General features: G+C 41.2%; 1 protein-coding gene across 1 annotated transcript; it reads left to right on the forward strand.

Moving 5' to 3' along the window:
- The first annotated feature begins 263 nt into the window (after positions 1 to 263).
- LOC133367573 (vomeronasal type-2 receptor 26-like) lies at positions 264 to 27,084 on the forward strand. The gene is made up of 7 exons (XM_061591668.1): positions 264 to 569; positions 6,312 to 6,424; positions 7,169 to 7,460; positions 12,917 to 13,768; positions 17,793 to 18,020; positions 21,605 to 21,731; positions 26,183 to 27,084. Exons 1-7 carry the CDS (start codon positions 264 to 266, stop codon positions 27,082 to 27,084), a joined length of 2,820 nt encoding a protein of 939 aa, XP_061447652.1.
- Positions 27,085 to 27,778: the final 694 nt, after the last annotated feature.

Consider the following 27,778-nt stretch of genomic DNA (forward strand, 5'->3'; position numbering starts at 1 on the left):
TACCTTCAGGACTGAACAAAAGCACTCCTGCATGATGGGACATGGTGCAACATTTTGTTACAGGTCCCACTTCTACTTTTGAATGCATCAGTTATTTTTAGTGCTACACAGCATAATCTATAGATGCCCTACTGGGAAAATATTAATGTTCCCAATGTATAGATCTTAGGTTAAGGAGTGGCTCAAGAAGTTTTACATATAAAGACTAATGAATAAAAAAAATGAAGATGATGCAAAACACAGTGGAGACAATCTTCGAAAACATGGAATATCCTTCTAATACAGAATGCAATTCTCATTCTAGCATACTTCCTAAGCATTACCAGCACATTCTGGCCTTGGTATTTGCAATAGAAGAGATCAATGAAAACCTGCAGATTTTACCCAATGCCACTTTGGGCTTCCACATCTATGACAGCTATTTCAATGCAAAATGGACCTATCATGCCACAATGTTACTTATGTCCACACTGGAGATATTTCCCCCTAACTACATATGTGGTATCCAGAATAATCTCATAGCAGTCATTGGGGGATTGGACTCTGAAATCTCACATCATGTGACAAATGTATTGGTTGTTGTTATGTGCCTCCAAGTCGACTACGACTTACGGCGACCCTATGAATTAGTATTGGATATCTATATAATTCCACAGGTGATGTGCATGTATCTATGTATATATGGAGTATGGGAATGTAACACTTTCCTTTAATATTGAATTCGATAGTTTTGTGGAAGTAATCAGATGAACCATATATTTTGTGCAAGTATCAAACCCAAGCTAAGGAATATAGATCTGCTGCATGTATGACAAATAAAAAATATTAGTTGTGAACTGATACTACATTCATGCAACTAACCCCAGAGCTAAAAGAAACCCCAGCAACTTCTCTGCTGTATCTCAGGACTCATTCACATAAACATCCTGTGCAGAAATGGTTAAGTTGTGAGGGGAAATTTTAAATGTAACAGTTTGTTTTGTTATAAACACTGTTGGGTAAAGTGTTAACTGTATGATGACATAAACTGGCAGTTTACTTCTAACTGAAAGCAAGAAAAGGAAGAGTGTATGGGGGTTCATTTGTTGCTCCACCAAGAAGCAGCTGGGTTGTTATTGTTTCAAAAGAGGTTTTATAAGTTTTTCGCCCCCTGTAATGACAGTTAATAGCAGAATCTGAGTTGTTTATGGGACAGGAGAATTGAGAAAGCTCAAATTTGCGACAGGTCCTTTGGGGGGCATTCTGTTCAAACTCAATGATCATTTATAGGCCAATGAGGATTCAGAATTCCAGTGATAATTCTGATGACTAGTCAGAGAGTTCTTCCCTGAGTAAATAAAGAGGCAGGCAAAGCACACTGCTAGCTGTCAGTTGGTCTAACGGTGAAGACAGACAAAAGGTGAGAGAAGACGGCCAAGAAAGAAAGATTTCAAAGACAGTTATCCAGGATAGCTTCTGTCCAGAACGACAGCAACAGACATTTGGCCTCAGGAAGACCTCTTGGAGGAGGCAACTGTTACATCTTTGTGACTGACACCTGATCTTCAAGTACCTGAATAGAAAGGCTTCAGAGAAAAGCCAAAACAAACCTTATAGAGTTCCCAAGGAAGAGGGACTGATTGTTAAACCACACTGGAAATTGCCGCTCTGTGAGAGGAATAGGGGTCTCCAGGATTCTTTGAAGGAAGCCAAGAGTTTTGAAAGTGGTCAGATATTGCTTTAAGTGTATAGTGGAGATGGGGCCTTAAAGTATTAAAATTATCATATACAAGCAAGTATCAAAACAAAATACTGTTATATAATCAACCTGGAATTGTATTGTATGTGGCAAATTTATTTGTTAGAAACAAGTATCTGGATCTCTTTATTCCAAACATGTAGCCCATCAATCTTGTAGTAAAAGGTGCTTAAGGAAACAAATTGGAATTAAACAACAGCAACAGAAAAGGCAACACAAATATCTATCTATCTAAAGTAATGTAAGGGCAACAAAGGCCATAACTCCACCCATAACACTTCACCAAAATTTCCTCTGTCCTTGGATAATGTTTGAATGCAATTTCTTCTCTAATTAATTGATGGAGAATAGTCAGGAAAAATGCAGGAGAAATTTTCAGCGCAGGATTAATGTAAAATAATTTGGCACTGGGATAGTGGGGGAACTGCTCCCTGTTCATGCTGATAACTTATTACTCAAGTTATCAGGTTGTAAGATCTGCATGGCTTGGTCACATGTTAGTACAGTAACATCTCTAGAACAAACCACACTTTGCAAACTATACCCTGATCTTGACTGGAGCACCATCAAGGATTTTGGACCACAAACAATCTGTATTCAGGCAAAAGGAAGAGTCAGTGGGAGTAAGGGAAGTGTCCCCAGACTTCTCTGCCCTTGTAATGACCAGGTGCATTATTTGTGTTGACACCATATACAAATCTTTCATGATTGCCTGCCAGGGGAGATGTTGTAGTATGAAGATGGAAATGGATTGAAGCTGGAAATGGATGCATATGATGTAATTGGATGGAATACACAAACACTAACAGGCAAAAAACCTTGCATTTTAAGAATGTGCCTATAGCCCACAGATATTTCTAACAAACTTTAAAAGCAGGGAAATTGGGTAGCCATACTGAATCCACCAGGGGAGCAAGAGACCTGACCTCCTCTCTGAGATATTGTACACCCCTACAAATTTGTAAAAATGCAAACACAATTTGGGTTGGTCTTTCTAAGTCCAATCCACTCCCTGCATGGGAGGGCAGGTTTGATCATTTGCATGTTTATTAAGTTCAGTGTGATTTATTCTCATGCAATCATACTTAGGATAGGTGAAACTGATAAATATGTTTTCTTTAATAATATGTTTTAACACTTTTTTAAAAATTATGTTTTTAAAGCTTTTTTAAAAAATGTTTTTAACATTGTTTTATTTTAATGTATTTTGAGGATTTTTTATGATGTTTTATAGTGTTTTTGGAGTTTCTGTTTGCCACCCTGGGCTCCTGCTGGGAGGAAGGGCAGGATATAAATCAAATAATAAATAAAATAAATAAATAAAGGGCTGGAGTAGGGAGGGGAGGAGTGGCAGCAGGAGGAGGGGAAAGGGGAAGGGAGGAAGAATTGGGGGAGGGGAGGTTTGACAGCATGTGTATGCTTATTGAATTCAATGGGATTTATTCCTTTGCAATCACCTTAGGTGAAACTGACTTGGGCAGCAGCAGGGAGGAAGGAAGGGGAGGAGAAGTAGAGGGAGGGAGGGAGGAAGATGAGGAGAGGAAGGGGGAGGAGGAGATTGGGTGGACACTGGGCTGATGGAAAACTCCTTTCCATTCCAAAATGAAACATTGTTAACAGTATCATTATTTGTTGGGGTTTCCAACCTTTTTATTCTATAGCAGACACCTATAGTCTCCCACTCAAATGTAAATCAAAGCTGACCCTGATTAGACAAGTCAAACAGCTGTTAGGCTAGAAAGACACTGTTCTGCTGGTTCCATTGAGTCTCCACCTCTCTCTTCTGAAAACAGGGGCACATGATGCTAGTCAAACCCCACCCATTTTCACTGTAAAATCTGGTGGAAACAGCTTGAGTGCATTTTTTTTAAAAAAAAAGAAAAATCAGCTTCAAAGATATTTTGCAACTGATCAGCAGATCAATCTGTCCCCCCTCCAGGGGTGGCTAATGGAAATGCTTTGGGGTAGCTGACTAGTGTGTTCACAGCCTTGGCCTGGTTTTTAGAACAGTGACAGTTGGTTCTTATTGAGTATGCCTGTTCTATCATAAACTCCAATGTTAGTTTTCTTAAATTAATTAAAAATTAGCCATGCATTTTTTAAAAAAATGTTTAAACTGCAGAAGATGAAGGTCAGAGTATGGGGCAAGATCAGCAATAGAATTACAGGTACTCTGTGAACATGGTTGATTTTTAATTAATTTCAACAAATAATAAGGCCTCTAACAGAAAAGTCTAACAGAAAAGAAGAACAGGGGTCTGGACTTTTTTATTCCTGTTTCCTGACTTTAAACTCTGAATTTTCTTTGTGTATTGCCTTGAAAACTTAAAAGGTTGCTAGGAAGGTGTTTCTGAGTTCAGGGCTGTAAGTTCTGTAAGATTTTGTTTTGAAGTGAGCTTATGGGAAGCAGCAGAATGACACAGGGGGTAATTTCAATTTAACCTGGTGAAATGTGAAGAATCCATGCTGGTTATAGTATACAGCCACTCTTTTGTGTGTGTGTGCACACGCGCGCTCGCACACACACACACACACACACACACACACACACACACACACACACACACACACACACACAGGGCTAAGAAATATTGTCTTGATGGTTCATTCATCAACTATGGAAAAAAAACAACCCTCAGCTACACATGTGCCTTTTTGTGTTGTGCTGAACATGAAGGTGTTCACGTGTATTCTCATGCTCTCACACATATATGCCTAATAACTTCAGTCCTTGCAGGTGTATCTTCCTTTTGCCTTCACTGCTGGGTGGGGGAAGAACTTCAGAGGACTCTTCAGTGAGGGCTGTCCATCTACTCTTTCCTTGTCTTAAATTAACATTAGGATTGTGTGTTTCCTTTTAACTTGTGTCTTGCAATTTCCAGTCTCCTCACACTTACTGTAATACAATAAAATGGTACTCTTAGCTCCCTGTAGTTTATAAGATCATATGGAATTTTCTTATATTGAGTCAGATTATTGGTACATCTAGCTCATTATCATCCACACTGACTAGTAGCGGCTCTCCTAGATTTTCAGGCTAGAGTCTCTCTCAGCCCTAACTGGAGATACTAGGGATTGAGCCAGTGGCCTTCTGTGTGCAAAGCAGATGTTCTGCCACTGAGCTTCAGCATTTATCATCCCTGCTGTGTGTTGCTCAGAGCTTGGAAAAGTTACTTTTTTGAACTACAACTCCCATCAGCCCCAGCCCCAGCCAGCATGGCCACTATGGAAACTACTAACTCTTCTCATGAACACTCCAACAAGTGAACAAACTAGAGAAAGCCATAAGGGCCACTTGAAACAACTTAAACAAGATGTTTTGATCGTTCATTAATAAGTTAGGAAAAAATCTCAACCTGTGAATATGCCCTCCTGATCTTTGTAAGAGTCTTGATGTCTAAACAGCCTGCCTTAACAAGCTTTATCTTGTGGCTGCTCCCAGGCTCTGGGACTCCCATCTTAGGGAGGTTAGACTGGCATCCTCCTGCCTTTCTTTCCATCAGCAGGTAAAAACTTTTCTATTCCAACAGGCTTTGAGGAACTGACTATAAGGACTATTAATAGGGTGCTGTTTTACTGATTTTTATTTTGTGTTTTTTATCACTGTGTTTTAAATCATTTCAATCATACAGATAGTTTAATTACATTGTAATTTATTTATTTGTTACATTTATATACCGCCCCATAGCCGAAGCTCTCTGGGCGGTTTACAGCAATTAAAAACATTAAAAACAAATATACAAATTTTCAAACGCACAGACAAAAAAACAATTTAAAAACACCATTTATATATATATAATATTTAAACACATGCTAAAATGCCTGGGAGAAGAGGGAAGTCTTGACCTGGTGCCAAAAAGAACAGTGTTGGTCCCAAGCACACCTCGTCAGGGAGATCATTCCACAATTTGGGGGCCACCACTGAGAAAATTAATTATAATTTTCTATATGTTTTACTTATATGCTTTTAACTATATTTGTTTGATCAAAGACATTTATTTCCTCTGTGGCTCCACTAGAAGGCCTTATATTTCTGGTGTCCTTTTTTTGCTGTTTGTGAAGTCCACGTTTTCCACCTTAGCCAATTAGGTGGAAGTGGAAACATCTGTTCAGATATGACAAACAAGTTTTCTTCTGCAATTCCAGTGAGAATCCCCATTTTTGAATGGTGATTACCTCCCCTTTAATTATCAAAGGTGTGATTATTTTTGATGCTTGTCAAAAACCTTTGCTGGGTTGCAGAGATCACTGCCAAAGCTAATAAATGAATGATGGCACAAATATATCTTTCAGTCCCTAGAATTAGGGACTAGGAAGAGGCATGGCTCCAGTAGGATGATCACACATACTTTACTTGTTAAACTCCAGAGTGAAGTCATATCAGCTGATTAAATGGCCAAATGTCAGACTATTTTAGTCTCTGAGGCACTAATGATATTGCATATATAAAAACGGAAAGTTACTGTTGAAAATGATATTACTGGTCTTGCTGCTCATACTGCTTCCTCACACAATATGCAGGTCTCACATTGTTAAATGCATTGTCCATGATCCACATGCTCCCCTTCATAAGTATTATCAGAGAGGAGACTTCATCATTGGTGGCATTGCTTCTCACAGCTTCATCATCTCCAGTTCAGTAGCCTTCACCAAAGAACCACCACCAGCATTGTCTGAAGAACTAAAGTAAAGACTCCATACATTTAACTTTGCATTTACAGTTGCAAGAGCAATTAATGCTAGAGAATAAGATACAATTAGGATCCAAAGATTTGTCAGATTTTAGTTCGGGATCTCCATGGTTTGGGGGGCAAAGTCAATAGCAATTTATTGTTAAATTTACTTATCTTTTAAATGTTTTAATTACTTGTTTAACTGTTTTATTATTTTACTGTTTTCTTCTAAACTGCATGTTATTGTTAGCACTCCAAGTAATATGACTTATTTCAATGCACTTTTCCCCTACAATAGATCGTTTTATAAACCTCTATCATGCCCTCCTTTTACTTTGGTTTAAATTTCTTCTAAAATGTGAAGATCAGAGTATTCATAAGAGTTTTATTAGGATTGGCATATGGCTATGGTGTAGAATAAGAATGTTATAAGCATTATAAATATGTGTGTGGGTATGCTAAACAGTATCTCCTAATGATTTTGAATCATATACTTTCCTGTATTACATCGTACTCTGTGTAGGTACCTAACTGATGAAATACAGGAGGTATGTCATGTTCTGAAGATGAATGCTGATAATGTTTAGCTGTCTAATCTCTGTGTACACTATCCCAGGATAAGATAGATTTTTTTAAAAAAAGAAATCAATTTATATAAATATTGTAACTGATATTTCTAGTGAGGAAGATTCTGTGTGGTAATAACATTACAAAGTGTGGTACATGTTTCTGATACAAAATACAACTATTATTCTAGTGTGGTGCCTAAGCATTACCAGCACATCCTGGCTTTGGCATTTGCAGTAAAGGAGATAAATGAAAACCCTCAGATTTTACCTAATGTCACTTTGGGCTTCCACATCTATGACAGCTATTTCAATGCCAAATGGACCTACTATGCTACAATGCTTTTTATATCTACACTGGAGAGGTTTGTCCCGAACTATTCATGTGGCACCAAGAAAACTCCGATAGCAGTCATTGGGGGACTGGACTCCCAGACTTCCCTTCATGTGTCAACAGTCTTGGATACTTATAAGATTCCACAGGTGGGATGCTTCTCTCTCTCTCTCTCTCTCTCTCTCTCCTCTCTCCCTCTCTCCCTCTCCCCCAAAATGCAGTGTGGGAATCTGACACATTTATTTATTTATTTATTACTTGATTTATATCCTGCCCTTCCTCCCAGCAGGAGCCCAGGGTGGCACACAGAAACGCTAAAAACATTTTAAAACATCATTAAAAGACCTTAAAAAACATTAAAACAAAACATTAAAAACATTTTTTAAAAAACTTTAAAAACATCATTTTTTAAAAAGGGTGAAAACATATTATTAAAGAAAACATTAAAAGCAATTCTAACACAGACGCAGACTGGGATAGGTCTCTACTTAACAGGCTTGTTGAAAGGGGAAAGTCTGCCAAAGGCATTGAAAACATAGCAGAGATGGTGCCTGCCTATTATTTAAGGGGAGGGAATTCCAAAGGATTGGTGCCGCCACACTAAAGGTCCGTTTCGTATGTTGTGCAGAATTAACCTCCTGATAAGATGATATCTGCAGGAGGCCCTCACCTTCAGAGAGCAGTGATCAACTGGGTATATAAGGGTATCCTGGTCCCGAGCTGTATAGGGCTTTGGACACCAAAACTAGAACCTTGAACTTAGCCCGGTAGCAAATGGGCAGCCAGTGCAATTCTTTCAGCAGCGGGGTGACATGTTGGTGATACCCTGCCGGAGTGAGCAGGCTCGCCGCCACATTTTACGCCAGCTGCAGCTTCCAAATTGCACATCCAATTTGGACTTTGTTTGAAAAGAACATGTGTGACTTGGCTAGACATGAAATGTTTTTTTTAAAGGAGACCACAAAAGTTGTATGAAACAAGATTAAAGTTTACTAAAAATATTTTAAAAAATAGTTCTTGGGGGGGAAAGGGGTTAACATAGAATGGTTACAAGCACACAGTCATTTTCCCAGTTGAAGCAAAAGAACATACAGCCAAATAAATGTGAATTAAATGCAATCCAGCATTCCCTATCTAGAGATAGTCTCCAGTGCTAATGATTTACATCCAATTTGCACATACTTACACCTTCCAGCCTGGGATGAGTTCCTTTGTCTCCTGAAATTGTCTCCTGAAATTATGCCTTGATCTGCTCATCCTTTCATCTGCTTCTGGAAGACTCTAAATCCAAAAAAATCAAGGAAATAGAGGGTCTTGATTCCCCAGCTAAAGAAGTAGTCTATGTGCAAGCCACACAATCCTCAATGAATTCTACTGCCATGCAATTAGATGCCTGGACAAGACAGGTTTAAAAAGTTTACCCTATAATCCCCAAACAAATGTATATGCAAGATTTGTTTTTATATAACAGAACAGTCCCTTTTCTTCACAGGGTGCAATCACAGAACAGTCCCACTCTGTACTAAAGTCTGGCTAAATGTCAGAGGCAAGCATATCATTGGTTCATACAGGAGCAGCTATTCTGTCAGGTATCCTAGTCCCAGAAATTCAGAGCCTTCAGTTTTAAAACAGCCCTTTAATTGCACCCAGAAACAAACTCTGTGCCATTAAAACTCCATTAGTGTAACACAATGTATGCTCACATTAGTGAATTTTTGTCACTGCTGCTGTCTTCTATATAGCAGTGTTCCCGATGCACCCACCCATCGAACAATCTCCATCAACTTATGAGAAAAGAAATTTCATTTGAGAATTATCAAAGGGGAGCAGTCTCATAGATTATAAATGATTTGATCAAAAGTCTCTCAGACTTTAACCAACCAAACAAAAAACACCAAAGAAATAGCTGTGAGCAGTAAAATGGCAAATGCAATTTAATGTGCGCAAGCTTAAAATGATGAATGTCAGGGCAAAAAAAGTCTTAATTTTACATATACACTCATGGGGTCTGAACTGGCAATGACTGACCAGGAATGAGACCTTGGGGTCAAAGTGGATAGCTCGATGAAGATGTTGACCTAGTGTGTGGCAGCTGTGAAAAAGGCAAATTCCATACTAGGGGTCATTAGGAAAGGTATTGAAAATAAAACTGCTGATATAATGATGTTATACAAATCTATGGTGCGGCTGCATTTCGAAAACTGTTCAGTTCTGGTCTCCTCAACTCAAAAAGATATTGTAGAAGCTAGAAGAGGTTTGAAAAGGGCAACAAAGACAATCAAGGGGATGGAGTGACTCCCCTATGAGGAAATTTACAGCATTTGAGGCTTTTTAGTTTAGAGTCTGTGTCTGTGTTGGAATTGATCTTTAAGATGTTTTTAAAGCTTTTTTTTTTAAAAAAAACGTTTTTAAAGTTGTTTTGTTTTAATATGTTTTTAAAGATGTGCTGTTTTAATATATTTTAAAGTCTGTTTTTAAGATATTTTAGAGTGTGTTTTTAGTGTTGTGTTTGCCATGGGCTCCTTCTGGGAGAAAGGGTGGGTTATAAATGTAATAAATAAACAGAGAAAAGGTGAGTAAGAGGTGACATGACAGACGTTTATAAAATTGTGCATGGCATGGAGAGAGTGGATCGAAAGAAGCCACTTTGAGAACAGGATGCTAGACTAAATGGGCCAATGGGCCACTGGCCTGATCTAGCAGGTTCTTCTTGTGTTATGTTCTTAACCACTGTGATTCACATGACCATCTGTGACTGACTGCAGCTATAAAAGATATCATTACCTGAAGATGCCAGAGACCATCTTGGCTGTAAGATCCTCTCCCTACTTGCTGGCTTCTTTCCACCTGGCCTGGAAGGGTGCGGCCTTGACTGACTGCAGCTGTAAAAGGTATCACTGCCTGAAGATGCCAGAGACCACCTTGACTGTGGGGTGTTGTTTAGGGGCTTCTGTTTGGGTTAAAGTTTAATCTCTGATGGTTGGTTTTTTGTTTTGCTGTTATTGGGATTATGTGTCTGTATTTTATTGTTGGATTTTATTAGGAATTATAAGGATGTATCTGTTTATTGTATGTTTTTTATTATGTTTTTGTTAACTTATTGACCATTTGAATTTATTTCTTACAGTGAGCTGTGTAACCTTTTTCTGTTCATGTTGTGAGCTGCCTTGTGCATAAATTGTTATGGAAAGGTGGCATACAAATAAACAGTGATGATGATGATGATAAAAAACAAATCCCTCATGTATTGGATGTAAGTGAAAAGCCAGGAGAGTGTATAAAATTATGCAAGGCATGGAAAGAGTCAATTGAGATAAGTTTTGTCCCTTCTCTCATAAACCTAGAGTGAGTAGATATCCAATGAAACTGAATGTTGGAAGATTCAAGACAGGCAAAAGAAAGTACTTCTTCACACAGTGTATAGTTAAACGATTGAATTTGCTCCCACAGGAAGCAGTGATGGCCACCAACTTGAATGGCTTTAAAAGAGGATTAGGCAAATATGTAGAAGATAAAGCTATCAGTGGCTACTAGCCATGATGGCTACACTCTGCCTCCATGGTTGGAGGCAGCATGCTTCTGAATACTAGTTGCTGGAAACTGAGGTAAGGGGAGAGTGCTCTAAGTTGCACTCAGATACTGCTTGTGGGCATTCCATAGGTATATCTGTGAGAACAGGATACTGCACTAGATGCACCATTTGCCTGATCCTGCAGGCATTTCTTATGTTCTTAACTGACAGTGCTGCATATCCCTAGATGTTATATCTAGGCAAAAGTCGTGAGAAAGATGTGAACAAAGTGATTTTAGGGCTGCAAGCGAGATTGAAATAGATCTTGATCAGCTGTGTTATCTATGAATGCCTTGTGTTGGTTGGCTACATTGTGCCCTCAAATACCTTCCCCCAACGAAAGTGCACTCTGGATTAGATCCCAATTTGATTGCACATCAATTATGTATTTATTTAAGGTATCTACTGCTTCGTAATTCAACAGAAATTTCTGGTGTATGTGTGTTATTTGTGCACCACTGCTCATATCTCCCTGAGCATATGCAAACATACAGCTCACTCTGTTCTGTAGCACAGGGAACTTCCTTGTGTCTGAGTCCTGATATTGTGAGGTAGGGAATGAACAGTAATTGTAGGCACAGTATAGTTTTTCCCTTGCTTATGAATCCAATGCTACTGCTAGAATTGCACTTTGGTACTGAAGACTATGGTCCCACAGCAGATCCAAATGACTACCTGAGAACAGCAGATGATTTGATCTAGAGTCAGTATTCTTCCAACCTAATCCTTGGGGGGGTTATTACATATTTTATAGTCAGAGGACAGCTAGCTGGACATGTACAGTATTACATATGCTAATTTTATTTAATTTTTTAACTTTAAACATATATTATCATTTTTACAGCAAAAATGGTATTTATTAAGTAAATGTATCTAGCATAAGGGAAAACTCCATTTATTTATTTTTTGTGCAGTAGTCATGATGGTGCTATGATTATATGTGAATTTAAAAGGCAACACTGCACATGTTCAGATTATTTTAATCAAGATCACAAACTGTTATTGGTTTATTTTTCTAATATAACTGGAATTTATAAGTAGTTGTAAAACATAGACTGGTGACAGTTATGGTAATGGTGAAAAATCTTTGGTGTGCATCACAAATGAAGTGACATACATGACCATCTAAAATTGTCCCCCACAAGACCATCAAGTAAAGGATCTAAAATTACCTACCTACACCACTGGTTGAAGCCAGTGATCGGCTGCATGAAGACCACTATTCTCAGGGCCGGCACCAGAGGGCGGCCATGTTGGGCACTGGCAGAGGGCCCTTGAAGAGCCCCTCCTTAGGGTGGGTTGGTAGCAGTAGCTTCCATGATCTACACCACGGATCGCAGGAGGGAGTTCTGAGGCACCCCCCACTGCCATGCAGACCCATGACGGCTGCCTGCAACATGCTCTGCCTACCTCTCAAAGTAAATGCTGGTCACCAGGGCAGTGCCAGGAATGTCGGGGCCTGTCGTGCTGTGGGCAAAAGTCTGCCATCAACCAAGATGGTGGCCAAGGTTTTCCTAAGGGCCTGATGCCTCTGTCGCCATCTTGCTTGATGGCAGACTTATGCCTGCACTGCAGCAGGCCCCAACGTGCCTGTTGCTGCCTTGATGACCAGCATTTACTTCAAGATGTAGGCGGAGCATGTTGCAGGTGGTTGTTGTGTGCCTGCACAGCAGTGGGGGAATGCATTAGAACTCCCACAATCTGCACCATGGATTGTGGAAGCTACCACTACCCACTCACCCTGAGGAGGGTCCCTTCATGGACAGGCATGTGGGACAGGCATGTGGGTGTGTGATCATGTGCCGGGGCCCAGGGCAGGCTGGTGCCCAAAGGCCCAAGCATTCTTGGAACCGGCCCTGACTATTCTATCAGCCATACAACTATAGAATACAAATAATCAAGTTCATGTCTTGCATGATTGTTATAAGAATTGTCAACATACTATATGTACACTGTGCTCTGAACATTCAGAACTATGCTACTAAAACAATGCTATCATTGCTTTCCCTCTTTCCTGCTCCAATCTTTCTTTAGCTCATATATGGCCCTGCTCCACTGATGAAGGATAAAACCCCAGGACTTCCCTTCTACCAGATGGTCCCTAAGGAAGACCTTCAGTATCAGGGTATTCTCTCTTTGCTTCTGTATTTTGAGTGGACATGGATTGGGGTTGTTGTTATGGATACTGACAACGGAGAACAATTTGTGCAAAGTGTAGTTCCACTGTTTTCCCAGAGTGGTATCTGTTTGGCCTTCATAGAAAGAATCCGCACACTAACTTTTGTCACTGAAATTATAGATATGATGGTACAGGGGGCAAAAATACATGATAAAATCATGGGCAGCAAAGCCAATGTAATAGTGACCTATGGAGAATCTTATTCTTTGGCGCTTTTTAGATGGTTTCCTTATTTATCAGAATTAGAACATGTGGTAAAGAAACCAAAATTGTGGATAGCAACATCTCAGGTGGAGCTTGCTTCATTTGTCTATCAAAGGACTTGGGATACAGAACTAATCCATGGTGCTTTGGCATTCACAATTCACTCCAATGGCCTGCCAGGATTTTTTAAGTTTGTTGAGGATAGAAATCCTTCCAGCACAACAGATGATGGATTTATCAAAGACTTTTGGCAACAAGCTTTTGGGTGTGTATTCCCTACAGATGTTCACAAGGTAGAGGGTGATATTTGCACAGGGAAAGAGAAGTTGGAGTGCCTTTCTGGACCTTTTTTTGAAATGAGCATGACTGGCCACAGCTACAGCATCTACAATGCAGTCTATGCTACAGCCCATGCTTTACATGCCATGTTTACATCTAGGGTCAAACATGGAGCAATAGTGGACTCAGGAAGAATGAAGCTTCAGAATCAACAGTATTGGCAGGTGAGGAACTCACCTTGTGGCAGACTATATTCTGTGTAGTAAACCTTCTTCAACTCTTCCTGTGATCACAATTTCATTCTTGCTTCTCTCCCTATTATCTAGAAATGAGACAACAACATGTGTTTTCTCTAATTCCCCACCCTCGTGTACTTGTAACCCCAACTCTACTAGGGTCACGTAAATCCAAATGCGTTGGGTTCAGTTTAGGGATAATTGTGGAATCAGTCCCTAATCTAAACTGGTTTAGGGATTCACTTAAGACAATTAAAACAAATAGTCTCTTTTTGGAACTATTGAACAGATTAGGTAAGATTTAATAATTAACAAAGCAACATGTGCATTACTATTATGACAGCAACACCAAGCCCCTCTGGGTCCCTGTCTGCCTGGGAAGGGAGATCCAGCCACAGGAGCACCCTCGCCACTCCCCATTGAGAGCATGCTGCCACCAAACAAGGGATTCAATCGTTTAAGAAGGCCATCCTTTATTAAACAGTCTCCAGATTACCCTGGGATCTCCTTGAAGCCTCTTGAGGTAGAGCAGTGTAATGACTTCAGGAATCATGGTGAAAATAAAGAGAGACCTCACGGGTTTATAAAACAATTAAAGAGTTTACTAAAGCATAAAGAAAAAATATTAGACTTGCAGAAAGATATGCAGTACATTAAAAAATACAGAAAATCTATATTTTCCCCTTTGGAGTAAAAACAAATTAAAACTGGATAAAGACAATCCACTCGCTCTAGTCTAAATAGTCCCCAGACTCACCAGGCTGTCAGTAGGATTCCTGACACATGAATAGCCCTTTGAAGCCTTCCTCCCAGGCTCAGCAACTTCTGCCTCCAGGATAATGGAGTCCTCCATAACAACTCTCCTTGTCAATCATATGCCACAACCCAGTAGGTCAGAGGAAGTTGTGAATGGTCCAGACTGGGATGTGATTTTCCACACATATGTAATGGTGGACATACTGCCTTAATAGTTGTGCCCTCAGGCCAGGTCATGTGATCTGCCCGACAAGTAAAAACATGCATTCCCAAAAAAAAGACATAGTCCATGTTAACAGTCCAGGAGATCAAAGTCTGCAACATAAAATCATGTTAGGTTGTAATATCTGCACATGAGTCTACAGTAGCATAATGTCTATGCTATAATATTTGCACATGACTCTTTTTTCCATTTTTTGGTTGTTGTTTTCCTTTTGATCTAAGCCCTTTGAAATATTGATGTGAAGAATGGTATTCTAGTGAATATATTATGGATGCTGGCCTGCCCACACCACTTTAAAAGCAGAGTTCTGGCCAAAGGGTCAAAATAGTCAGGAAAAATGACCAGGAAACAGCTGCAACTTCTCTTTAGCATTTTGAATATAAGAGACCCATTGTAGCTTGGAAGGCAGGCATCCATTGGACTTCCTGGACCTTTTGATTTACTGGGAGGGGGTCTGCTATTGGAGGAGGAAAAAAGGGGATTTTTGCTGATTCCCCCTAACTCCTGTAGTGCCACTCCCCCAGAAAATGTTCTGGAAGGCAGGGGAAGTGTCCAGAATTGATTTCTTGGGTGTGCTGGAGGTTACAGAATAAAGAAGAATTGTCAGTAATTGCTCCTCCTCTGTTGTGAACACACACCCTGAATCAAAAGGGTGACAGGTTTAATTCCTATATACAGGGCTGTCACCAAAGGACAGCCAGCTTGAGCCCTGGCTGAGGGTCTCTGGGGTCCAGAGGGGACCCTGAAGTGCCCCTCCTTAGGGTGGGAGGGTAGCACTCCTGTTCCACAATCTGAGGCAGCATCGCCTCCTGACCCTGCCACAGATTGCAGAGAGGGAGCTTCCAGGCATCCCCCCAATGCAAACACACACCCCACCTACCTCTCCTATTGCTGTGAATGCCATGCATGCTGTATGCACATGGCAATGATACTGAGATGGTGGCAGGGGCTTCCCTAAGGGACTGACACCCCCACCACCATCTTGGTTGGTGCTAGGCAAGCATACACAGCATCCATGTGAGACTACGTGATGCAAGAGGTAGGTGGGATGCATAGACAGGCGCTGCGGGCCCAGGGCAGACTAATGCCCAGGGACCCAGTTATGCTGGGCGCCGGCCCTGCCTATATATTTAAAATGAGCTCCAATATTACAAAATAGTATACGTCTCCAGTGATCACCGTTTGCAAAAGAAGTCAAATGCAGGTAAATCCTGTCCCTTAAATTTATCACAGATCAGCAGTAAAATGATAGTGCTCCAAATTACTATATATACTGTGAATTCCTTGACTAATTAAAGTGTGTTATACTGTTGCTGTAATTATTTTGGGTTCTCAAATGCATGGGGAGCCTCCACACATGCACAAGGTTTCCCACTACCGAAGTTAATGTTAGTTATGCAAAAGGACAGAAGAATTGCATGGCCCTAGGGGCAAGCTTAAACCCATCTCCCTACAGTTGTGCTCTCCCTATGCTGCCTCAGTAATGTATGACCAGAGATTATCCTGTCTCTATTCTTCAGAAATGATCCCATCAACCCTGTCTTGACTCTCTTCCTCCATATGCTCTTCAGCTGTAACTTTTCAACATTAGTCATTTTACTATCATTCTACACCAAGCATGAGGAACCTGATGCCCTCCAGATGTGGGACTCCAGTTCCCATCATCTCCTGCCACTATGGACAATGTTCAGCATGATGGTAGTCGTAGTCCAACAACATCTGAATGGCCACAGGTTTCAAATTCGTGTTCTACACCCTCAGCCCTTATCTTTGGGTGGAAGTCAACACACAGATTTACTACATAAACTTACCAAGTACATTGTTGTAACTTTCTGATTCATGTAGTATATCATCTTGCAAGGGTTGGATCTAGGGTTGCCAGGTTCATGGCCTGAGACTGATCCATTACCTTTAGGAGAAGAGAGAGTCAGCCAAGTGCAGGTGTTCTTGCAACTCTGTAATGGGAAAAAACACAAGGTGGAATTCTCCCTTCCCCCTGCACAACTTTTAAAGATACAGAAAACCTCTAGTTGGGCCACAGATAGTGAGCCCTTCATCCATCACTTATGCCCATTAGCTACCGGGCTAAGTTCAAGGTGCTGGCTTGGGTGTATAGAGCCCTATGTAGCTTGGATATCTGAAAGATCACGTTACCTTTATAAACCCAGTCTGTCACTACGCTCTGCAGGTGAGGACCTCCTGCAGATACCATCTAATCTGGAGGTCCTTTATGCACAACATAGGAAAACTGACCTTTAGTTTTGTGGCATCTATCGTTTTGAATTCACTCCCTTTAAATATTAGACAGGCAGCATCTCTGTTGTCTTTTTGGTGCCTATTGAAAATAGGCTTCTTTCAATCAGCCTTTTAAGTAGATCCCTTATCCCAGTCTGCATCTGTGTTGGAGTTGTTTTTAGGGTTTTTGGAACAATATCTTAAAGATTTATTGTTAAAGATGTTTTTAATATGTATTTAAAGATGTTTTGTCAGTGTTTTTGTTTGCCACCCTGGGCTCCTTCTGGGAGATTAGATAGATAGATAGATAGATAGATAGATAGATAGATAGATAGATAGATAGATAGATAGATAGATAGATAGATAGATAGATAGATAGATAGATAGATAGATAGATAGATAGATAGATAGATAGATAGATAGATAGATAGATAGATAGATAGATAGATAGATAGATAGATAGATAGATAGATAGATAGATAGATAGATAGATAGATAGATAGATAGATAGATAGATAGATAGATAGATAGATAGATAGATAGATAGATAGATAGATAGATAGATAGATAGATAGATAGATAGATAGATAGATAGATAGATAGATAGATAGATAGATAGATAGATAGATAGATAGATAGATAGATAGATAGATAGATAGATAGATAGATAGATAGATAGATAGATAGATAGATAGATTAGATAGATAAGAACAAAACTCTGCTGCTACCATTACAGCTCAGGTTTCAAGATCAAATTGCAACCTTTTCTAAACTCATGCCTTGTCTTTATCAATCTAGCTCCATCACTTTCTCAGTAGTGTCTCATTTAACAACAGTGCTGGAGACAAGGTTTCCTTTGACAAGAATGGAGAGTTAACAGTTGGGTTTGATGTTATCAACTGGATCATTTCCTCCAACCAAACTTTTCATAGAGTGAGAGTTGGGATGATGGCTCCCCTGACTCCTCAAGAGCAAGCATTCACCATCAATGAAGAGGCAGTAACGTGGCCCAGGTGGTTTAACCAGGTAGGCTCCAATTGCTGGCTGTTGTAAAAGTTTTCCAATATTTTTAAAGGGCACCATATCAAAGACCCAATGTGCAAAGTTAATTTCATTTGATAGCGTTCAGGCCTCACAAAAGTCTGTTTCTTTCACTGTAAAATCCATTGCTGATGGAAAAAACAACAACTTCTGCCCTGGTTCATGTGCTGATGAATATATTCACTAAGAAGAGAAAGGAGAAGGGATTTCAAAATATTTGTTAGCTGTTTAGTATATATCACAATTTATATTAGTGAATATTCATCCAAATTCCATCTGGGATTGGAGAAGAGGCTGGGAGGGGGTGAGGTGAGGCTGCCTGACATGAACACGCATACATGCTGACACTGCATTGGGTGGCATGGCTACAAGCTTTATAGGCCTTGGCCACACCCCTACCAGCCTCTTTGGATTTATTTATTTATTTATTATTTCAATTTATATACCGCCCTTAGCAAAATAGCTCTCAGGGAGGTGAACAAACGAGATAAAATACAATATATCATAATAAAAATACAAAAACATATATGAACAAACAACAAAAAACACAACAAAAACAAAATAAATACTACAAAAATTAAAAATACTGATTAAAAGATTAAAAAGTTAAGAAGATTAAAATGCCTGGGAGCATAAAAAGGTCTTTACCTGGCGCCGAAAAGATGGAAGTGTAGGCGCCAGGCGTACCTCTTCAGGGAGGCTGTTCCACAACTCAGGGACCACCACAGAAAAGGCCCTGGATCTCGTAACCACCCTCCGGGCTTCCCGATAGGTTGGTACCCGGAGGAGGGCCTTAGATTCTGAACGAAGTGAATGGGTAGGTTCATAGCGAGAGAGGCGTTCCACAAGGTATTGAGGTCCCACGCCGTGTAAGGCTTTATAGGTCAAAACCAGCACCTTGAATCTCGCCCGGAAGCAAATAGGAAGCCAGTGCAGACGCGCCAGGACAGGTGTTATATGCGAAGACCGACTGGTCCTCGTCAATAATCTGGCAGCTGCGTTCTGCACCAGCTGAAGCTTCCAAACTGTCTTCAAGGGCAGCCCTACATAGAGCGCATTACAGTAATCCAATCTTGAAGTTACCAGAGCGTGGACAACGGAGGCGAGGTCGTCCCCGTCCAGATAGGGGCGTAGTTGGGCTACCAGACGAAGATGGTAAAATGCATTCCGTGCCACCGAGGCCACTTGGGCCTCGAGAGACAAGGAAGAGTCGAAAAGAACCCCCAAACTACGTACCTGTTCTTTCAGGGGGAGTGTAACCCCATCCAGAACAGGGTAAACATCCACCATCTGAGCAGGGAAGGCGTCCACCAACAATGTCTTGGTCTTGTCTGGATTGAGTCTCAGTTTATTAGCTCTCATCCAGTCCATTATCGCGGTCAGGCAACGGTTCAGCACATCAACAGACTCACCTGAGGAAGATGAAAAGGAGAAATAGAGCTGCATGTCATCAGCGTACTGATGGCAACGCACTCCAAAACTCCTGATGACCGCACCCAGCAGCTGCATGTAGATGTTGAAAAGCATGGGGGACAAGACCGATCCCTGGGGGACTCCACAATGGAGAGTCCATGGTGTCGAGTGATGTTCCCCAAGCACTACCTTCTGGTGACGATCCGCGAAGTAGCAGCGGAACCACTGCAAAGCAGTGCCCCCGACACCCAACTCCGCGAGTCTCCCCAGAAGGATACCATGGTCGATGGTATCAAACGCCGCTGAGAGATCAAGGAGAATCAACAGAGTCACACTCCCCCTGTCCCTCTCCCGACAAAGGTCATCATACAGGGCGACCAAGGCTGTTTTGGTGCCAAAACCGGGCCTGAAACCGGATTGAAACGTATCTAGATAATCGGTTTCATCCAAGAGCGTCTGGAGTTGGCTGGCAACCACCCGCTCTAAAACCTTGCCCAAAAAAGGGACATTCGCCACCGGTCTATAGTTATTCAAATTATCTGGGTCCAAGGAGGGTTTCTTTAAAAGAGGTCTCACTACTGCCTCCTTGAGGCTACCAGGGACTACTCCCTCCCTCAAGGAGGCGTTAACCACTTCCTTGGCCCAACCGGTGGTCCCAGCCCTGCTAGCTTTCACTAGCCAAGATGGGCAAGGATCCAGAACAGACGTGGTAGCCCGAACCATTCCAAGCACCTTGTCCACTTCCTCGAGCTGCATCAACTGAAACTCATCCAATAAAGGACAAGGCCGTGCTCCGGACACTTCAATGGATTCATCTGTCACAACATCAGAGTCAAGGTCCCTGCGAATACATGCGATCTTATCTTGAAAGTGTCCAGCAATTTCGTTGGATGCCTTTTCCAACCCTCTGTTCTAGTATAGGATTTTCAGTCACTTCAGGGCTCAGTAGTATGTTTTTGTTTGTGTGTTTTGCCTGCTGGTAAATTGGCTTTGCTCTGCAAGTTTTCTGCCTAATTTGTACTGGATTCTGGGAACATAGTGTGTGTGTGCATTTAAACAGATTGTTTTGGGTGCATGGTTAATTTGGTCACACAGTTGGCAGGAAGGTGTGGGCAAAGTTAATGTTAGATAAGGGTACAGGTGAGTACCCTTAGGCAACCTTTGAAGGTGAAAGACATTTCTAGAGGCCAGCTGCTCTGGGTTGTGGGGCCCTTAGCCTCAATATGGAACATGTTTGAGGCTCGTTTGCCACACTTGCTCGGAGTTGTGGAGCCCCAGGAGGGGATGGATTGGGAAGGTGGGGCCCAGGCTTTGGAGCTCTGCCTTGTCATGCCCCTGTGAATGGGCAGGGTTCAGTTCACCCAAGGCTGAAATAAATTAGTTTCTCACACTCCTCATTTCCCTTGCATATATAGTTTCTTAATATATTGTCCTTCTTCATCCCATCACTTGTGTCTCACCTCCAGTTGCAAATCATAGGAACTAAGTGCAAAGACGATTCAGCAAGAGTTGATGTGTTGGCATGTGGAATAGAGGGTTAAGGATGTGAATGCTCAGTAACTTCTAAGCATGCACCACTAGTAGAGCTAGTTAAAAGTTCAGAACAGATGAGAACAAGCTGAAGCGTTCCCTACAGACTGTGACTGGAGAGCCAAGTAAACTCATTCTCTCTGATTATTTCTTTATTTATTAGACTTATATCCCACCTTTCCTTCCAGTAGGAGCAGAGGGCGGATTAGAAGTTAGACCTGCCAGTCACACAAGAGCTTTCCCTCCCTGTCTCTCCACTCTGGTGTCCTTCAGAATCCCTCCCCATTGCAAGATGGGGGGGTTGGGGAGGGGGGAATTTAGTAAGCTTGGAAACTATTGTTTAATTTTTTGCACATACACATTGTCTGTACCGAATTATTTCAGAGGTCTCTGTTTCACTTTAGGGCACTTAAAGAGATCCTGTTTCAGCTCAGACGAATCCTTAATCTGTCCCAGTTCGAGATTCAGGATTTATATGGATCTGCTGTCTACCCCGTGTTATCTATGGTCCCAACATGTCTAATATTAGCATGGTGGTAGAACCCCTTGGAGTTCAGAAACAATGAAAAGGTTTCTAAGACTATTATTCACAAAATAATAATTGTCCTCTTTCATTTATGGATTAGGCCCAGCCTCTCTCTCTATGTAGTGAGAATTGCCATCCTGGTTTTAGCAAAAAAGTGAAGGAAGGGAAGCCGTTTCGCTGCTATGATTGCATCCCCTGTCCCAAAGGGAAGATTTCAGACCAGAAAGGTAAGCAATAGAGTGCAAAATGTATTGATTAAATCAGCTGCAAAACCGAGGGACATACCTATAAAGCCATGGATAAATTATTGATACTTTTTTCAGTTTTGGACTATTTGACTATTCACTTAGCCAAAAAATCTATTTATTTATTTATTTATTGTGAAAATGTGTGTGGAGCATAGGAGGGGGCAAAATGTAAAGGAATGAACCCCTCCAAATTGCAATTGTTTGTTCAGTAGTTTGTTTGTTTTTTGGAAGGAGTAATAAAATCTAGACATTTGTAGACATCTCTAGACACCTCAAACATAGTTCCCTGTTAGAGATGGTAGCAGCAGGTTTATTCACATTGAAGTGTTTTTGGTTTTTTTGTTTGTTTGTTTGTTGGTCTTCAAGGTGATTGAGCGAGTGGTGGCCAAACAGTTACAGACACACTTGGAGGAAACAGATTATTTAGATCCATTCCAATCAGGCTTCAGGACTGGACAAGGAACTGAAACAGCCTTGGTCGCCCTGGTGGATGATATGAGGAGGGCATTGGATAGGGGAGAATATACCTTCCTTGTCCTCCTGGATCTCTCAGAGCCCTTTGATAACCGTCGACCACGGTGTCCTTTTACACCGCCTGGAGGGATTAGGAATAGGTGGCACTGTTTTACGGTGGCTCTGTTCCTATCTCTCAGACAGACATCAACGGGTGGCACTGGGGGATGAGGTTTCAGACCCTTGGCCTCTCAATTGTGGAGTGCCACAGGGTTCTATCCTCTCCCCCATGCTATTCAACATCTATGTAAAGCCGCTGGGGGCTATCATCAGGAGATTTGGGCTGCAGTGTCACCAATAAACGGATGACACTCAGCTCTATCTCTCGTTTAAATCCTCACCAGAGGTGGCTGTGGATACCATGTCCAAGTGCCTGGAATCCGTAAGTGGTTGGATGGGAGAGAATAGGCTGAAACTGAACCCCGACAAGACTGAGGTGTTGCTCGTGGGAGACAAAAGAAGGTTGGAAATTACAGACCTGGTGCTTAATGGGGTTAGTTTACCCCTGAAGGACCACGTCCGCAGCCTCGGGGTCATCCTTGACTCCCAGCTGTCCATGGAGGCTCAGGTCTCGGCAGTGAGCCGGGCAGCTTGGTATCAATTACATCTGATACAGAGACTGCGACCCTACCTTCCTGTTCATCTGCTCCCATGAGTGATACATGCCCTGGTCTCCTCCCACTTAGACTACTGTAATGCGCTCTACGTGGGGTTACCCTTGAAGACGATCCGGAAGTTACAGCTGGTACAGAATGCGGCGGCACGCTTGATTAAGCACAGCCGTCGCTGTGATCATATTACTCCAGTGCTAATAGATCTTCACTGGCTACCAGTTGTCTACCGGGCCCAATTCAAGGTGTTGGTGTTGACCTTTAAAACCCTATACGGCTTCGGCCCAGTTTATCTGAAGGAACGCCTCCAGAATCACCAATTATGCTGCCTGACGAGATCAGCCTCACAAGACCTTCTCTCGGTCCCACCGGTTAAAACAGCCAGGCTGGTGCGGACCAGAGAGAGGGCATTTTCGATTGTGGCCCCCACCCTCTGGAATTCCCTTCCTTTTGACCTTCGACATGCCCCCTCCCTGATAAGTTTTCGCCGAGCCTTAAAGACCTGGCTATTCAGGAAGGCCTACAAGATTGGGGTGGATTAGTTTTATAATGTATTGTTATGAGCATGGGGGGGGCTGGAATGGATGATTTCTGTGGGTCACCTTTCCAGCCTCTGCTTTGGAATCCTATGCCTGGGAGGCTGGCTCTGCTAGCCAGATGAATCTCCTTTGTTAATCAAATAGAGTGGCTAGGTAGTTAATGGTCCTATTTAGTTGCCCCGGCAACTGGTGAAAGGGGCTAGGAAGATCCTTTTTGTCATTTTAAACTCTACTGGAGGAGAGTCTCCCCCCCACTCCTGGGCGGGGAGAAGTGTTTTTGGAGTTGAAAGTGGGTGTACTGAAGAACTAGGGCTGCAGGCATGCGGAAAGGCTGGCTCCTTGCATCGTGGTGATAGGATGCCCCTGCACCTAGATGGAAAAGCTGGATATTAGACTGCTGATGCCTTGAACCCCTCCATCCTAAGCTCAGGTTGGAATGTGTGTACATAAATAAACCATATTTCATAAAGACACCGCAGTCTCCGCTGACCTTCTTCCCAAAGGAAACCAAACCCTGGATGGGCGCAGGGACCCCCTGAAATCTCACCGCTCGGAGACTGGGGGAGGCGCGCAACAGTATTAATTGAAGGTTGTTTTTAAACTGATTATGATTGTTGTTGATATGTATATTATGTTTTTATATTTTGTATGTCGCCTAGAGTGTCCGTTAACCCGGACAGATAGGCGACTCAAAAATAAAATTTTATTTATTATTTTATTTATTTCTCCCAAGCAGAGTTTCTTGTATACCAGATTGCTATTAGCCTCCTACCATCCAGCAGCCCCCAAGTCCCCAATACCTCTTGGAACCATACCATGTTACTATACAGCCAGAAGAGTGGCTGTATACTATAGCCAGCATGGATTTTTCACATTCCACAATGTTAAATTGAAAATACCCCCATGCTATTCTGCTGCTTCCCATAAGCTCGTTTCAAAACAAAATCTTACACAACTTATGGTCCTGAACTCAGAAACCCTTGCTTAACAACATTCTAAGTTGTCATGGTGATACACAAAACACATCTAGAGTTCAAAGTGTAAAACAAGAGAAAAAAATCCAGACCCCGTTGGACGTTTTTCTATCAGTGGTCTCATAATCAGCCATATTCACAGAAGACCTGTAATCCTATTACTGACTTTGCCCCATACTCTGACCTTTATCTTCTGTAGTTGAAAAGTTTTTAAAAATGCATGGCTGATTTTTAATTAATTTAAGAAATTTAACATTGGAGTCAAAGATAGCTCAGACACACTTAGTAAGAACCAACTGACAGTGTTCTAGAAACCAGACTAACATCTGTTTGGCTTGGCTAATCGGGGCCACACCCATGCCAGCTATTTATTCCACTTTAAATAGTCATGGCTTCGCCACAAAAATCCTAAGAAGTGTAGTTTGTGAAGGGTGTGAGAGATGTTAGAAGATTCATATTCCCCTGACAAAGCCAAGTGGCCAACGTGATTTAACAATCAGCCCCTCTTTCCAGAGATTTCTGGGGATTGTAGCTCTGTGAGAGGAATAGGGCATCTCCTAACAACCCCCTCCCATTCCAATCCCTCAATGAAAGGGAATTTGCCTTTGAAGGCTTATATGCCCGGAGGTGCAACTTCACTTTCAAAGGTAAAATCTGCCTGTAAAAGGAGTTGATCTTTTGGAGGAATGCTGAGGAATTAATCAGTGATGGGAAGAGCCATAGCTTAGTAGTAGAGCATCTGTCTTACATGAAGAAGGTCCCAAGTTTAATCCCTGGAATCTCGAGGTAGAGCAGGAAGAGACTCCTGCCTGAAACCCTTGAAAGCTGATGGCAATTGGTGAAGACGATACTGAGCCAGATGTACCAATGAACTGACTTAATTTAAGGCAGCTTCCTATGTTCCTTATGTTTATCTCTCCACTGTAATTTTTTGATGTAATCAAATAGCCAAAATATTAGAGAGGTTTCAGTACAGCCCTAGTCTTAATGCATCCTAGAAGTTAAGGGAAAGATGTTGTGCTTTGCTCAGTACACATGGAGGAAGGTCTGTAGTGTATAACACTTCAAGAACTCCCTTCTTATGATCACTTGGGGTGTGTTACGGGTGACAGAGCTGTAGAAATGTCTATATATGAAGACACATCAGTTTAGGCAAGCAATCTCCTGCACTTAAATTTCCAGGTTTATTGTTGTTTTATTAAATATTTTAATTGTCATGCTGTTAACTGGTTCATTTTACTGTATATCTTAATTAAGGAAGTTTTAATGTTTTTAATAGTAATTTAGCATTTTAATTATATTGTATAATTGTTTTTATGCTGTGCACTGCTTGGAAGCCATATAAGTGATATATAAATAAATACATAACATTAATAAAATAATAACAGAATGTCACCCCATAGAATATAACAGGACAGAGACCCCCAAACAGGCAATTTCTGCCATAACCCTGCCCTGTGGAATACCCACTTCTGTACATGAGGCATAATCGTATTAGTTGCTTCAGATGTCTTTGGAAGACTTTTCTTTTTGCCCAGGTTTTCTCAGATTGTAGCCTGTTTCTGAAAGCCTGTTTTCACCTGTTCTGTTTCTATAATGCTGTTTTATTTTTATTTTCTATGATACTGTTTTATAATCTTCGCTATTTATGTATAGAGTTTCTACTTTGAAAACATTAAGTGATTTATAAATGTTTTGAAATGAAATATGTATGTAATAGAAAATCTGTGACATGTTAAAAAGATTTATGACATGTATGTGAGATGCTACATTCCTTTACCCTCCCCCCACAGATATGAACGACTGTCTTGACTGCACAGATGAAAACTATCCAAGCAAATATCAGGATCTATGTATTCCCAAGGATGTAAGCTTCTTGTCATATGAAGAACCTTTGGGGATCAGTTTAGCATCATTTGCTCTTTCCTTTTCCTTCACTACAGCTCTGGTGCTTGGAACATTTTTGAAGCATCACAACACTCCCATCATCAGAGCAAACAATCGGAACCTCACCTACACTCTCCTCATCTCCATTTTGCTTTGCTTTCTTTCTGCATTGCTATTCATTGGCCAGCCTCTGAAGATGACGTGTCTCCTCCGACAAACTGCTTTTAGCATCATCTTCTCAGTGGCTGTTTCTTGTATCCTGGCAAAAACCATCACTGTTGTTCTAGCTTTCATGGCCACCAAACCAGGAACCAGGATAAGGAAGTGGGTGGGGAAAACATTGGCCACTTCCATTGTTCTTTCCTGCTCCCTAATCCAAGCCATTATTTGTTCTGTATGGCTGGCAACCTCTCCCCCATTCCCCGATGTTGACTTGAATTCAATGCCCCACGTAATTGTACTGGAATGTAATGAGGGGTCTGTGGCAATGTTTTACTGTGTCTTGGCCTACATGGGCTTCCTAGCCATTATCAGTTTCACAGTTGCTTTCCTTGCTAGGAAGTTACCAGACAGTTTCAATGAAGCCAAGTTTATCACTTTCAGCATGCTAGTATTTTGTAGCCTTTGGTTATCCTTTGTTCCAGCCTATCTGAGCACTAAGGGTAAATATATGGTTGCTGTGGAGATCTTTTCCATCTTGGCTTCCAATGGTGGGTTGCTGGCTTTCATATTTGCTCCCAAGTGTTACATAATTGTGCTGAAGCCTGAGCTGAACAGTAGGAAACAGCTGATAAGAAGAAAGAACTGAATGGGGTGTCTAAATAATGACAGCTATTTGATATAGTCTGCAATCCACAGGAGAATGTTGATCTATGCACCAGTATGTTTGAGAACATTTCCCTCTGAACAGTATAGACAGAATTTCTCAGAGCTATGCTGTTGAAATGTTTCCTAATTTAAAAAATAAATTTGTGATAGATTTGGAGGATGCAATGGCTTGCATCCATTTCAGCCTTGACTCAGTTCCACACATAGTTTCATTCAGCCTCTGGGAATTAATCACTGTTTTGCCCTGCTTTACACTGATTGTTGCACTGTTGTCTTCAGTTTGTATGTGTGTATATATATATATATATATATATATATATATATATATATATATATTCTCTAATAGGCAAAAAACCTTGTGGTTTAAGAATGTAACTATAGCCCACAGATATTTCTATCAAACTTTAAAAAGCAGGGAAATTGGGCAGCTATAGTAAATGCACCAGGGGAGCAAGAGACCTGTTTTAACCCTTTTTAAAGATGTTTTAAAGTTGTTTTGTTCTAATGTATTTTAAGATCTGTTTTTATGATATTTTAAAGTGTTTTAGTGCTCTTGTTTGCTGCCCTGGGCTCCTGCTGGAAGGAAGGGTGGGATATAAATCAAATAATAAATAAATATATAATAAATGCAACCTATTGCAGGGAGGAGGGAGATTGTATCCTGTGAGCACCAG

The sequence above is a fragment of the Rhineura floridana genome, chromosome 11 (assembly GCF_030035675.1).
Source record: "Rhineura floridana isolate rRhiFlo1 chromosome 11, rRhiFlo1.hap2, whole genome shotgun sequence".
In the NCBI taxonomy this organism is placed as follows: domain Eukaryota; kingdom Metazoa; phylum Chordata; class Lepidosauria; order Squamata; family Rhineuridae; genus Rhineura; species Rhineura floridana.

What these genes read in the sequence shown, in the direction of transcription:
- LOC133367573 (XM_061591668.1), top strand. Translation starts at nt 264, where the DNA reads ATGGAATATCCTTCTAATACAGAATGCAATTCTCATTCTAGCATACTT. An exon ending in TCTCACATCATGTGACAAAT is followed by an intron (nt 570 to 6,311) that starts GTATTGGTTGTT and finishes CCCCTTCATAAG; the next exon opens with TATTATCAGAGAGGAGACTT. An exon ending in GGCCCAGGTGGTTTAACCAG is followed by an intron (nt 18,021 to 21,604) that starts GTAGGCTCCAAT and finishes TTTATGGATTAG; the next exon opens with GCCCAGCCTCTCTCTCTATG.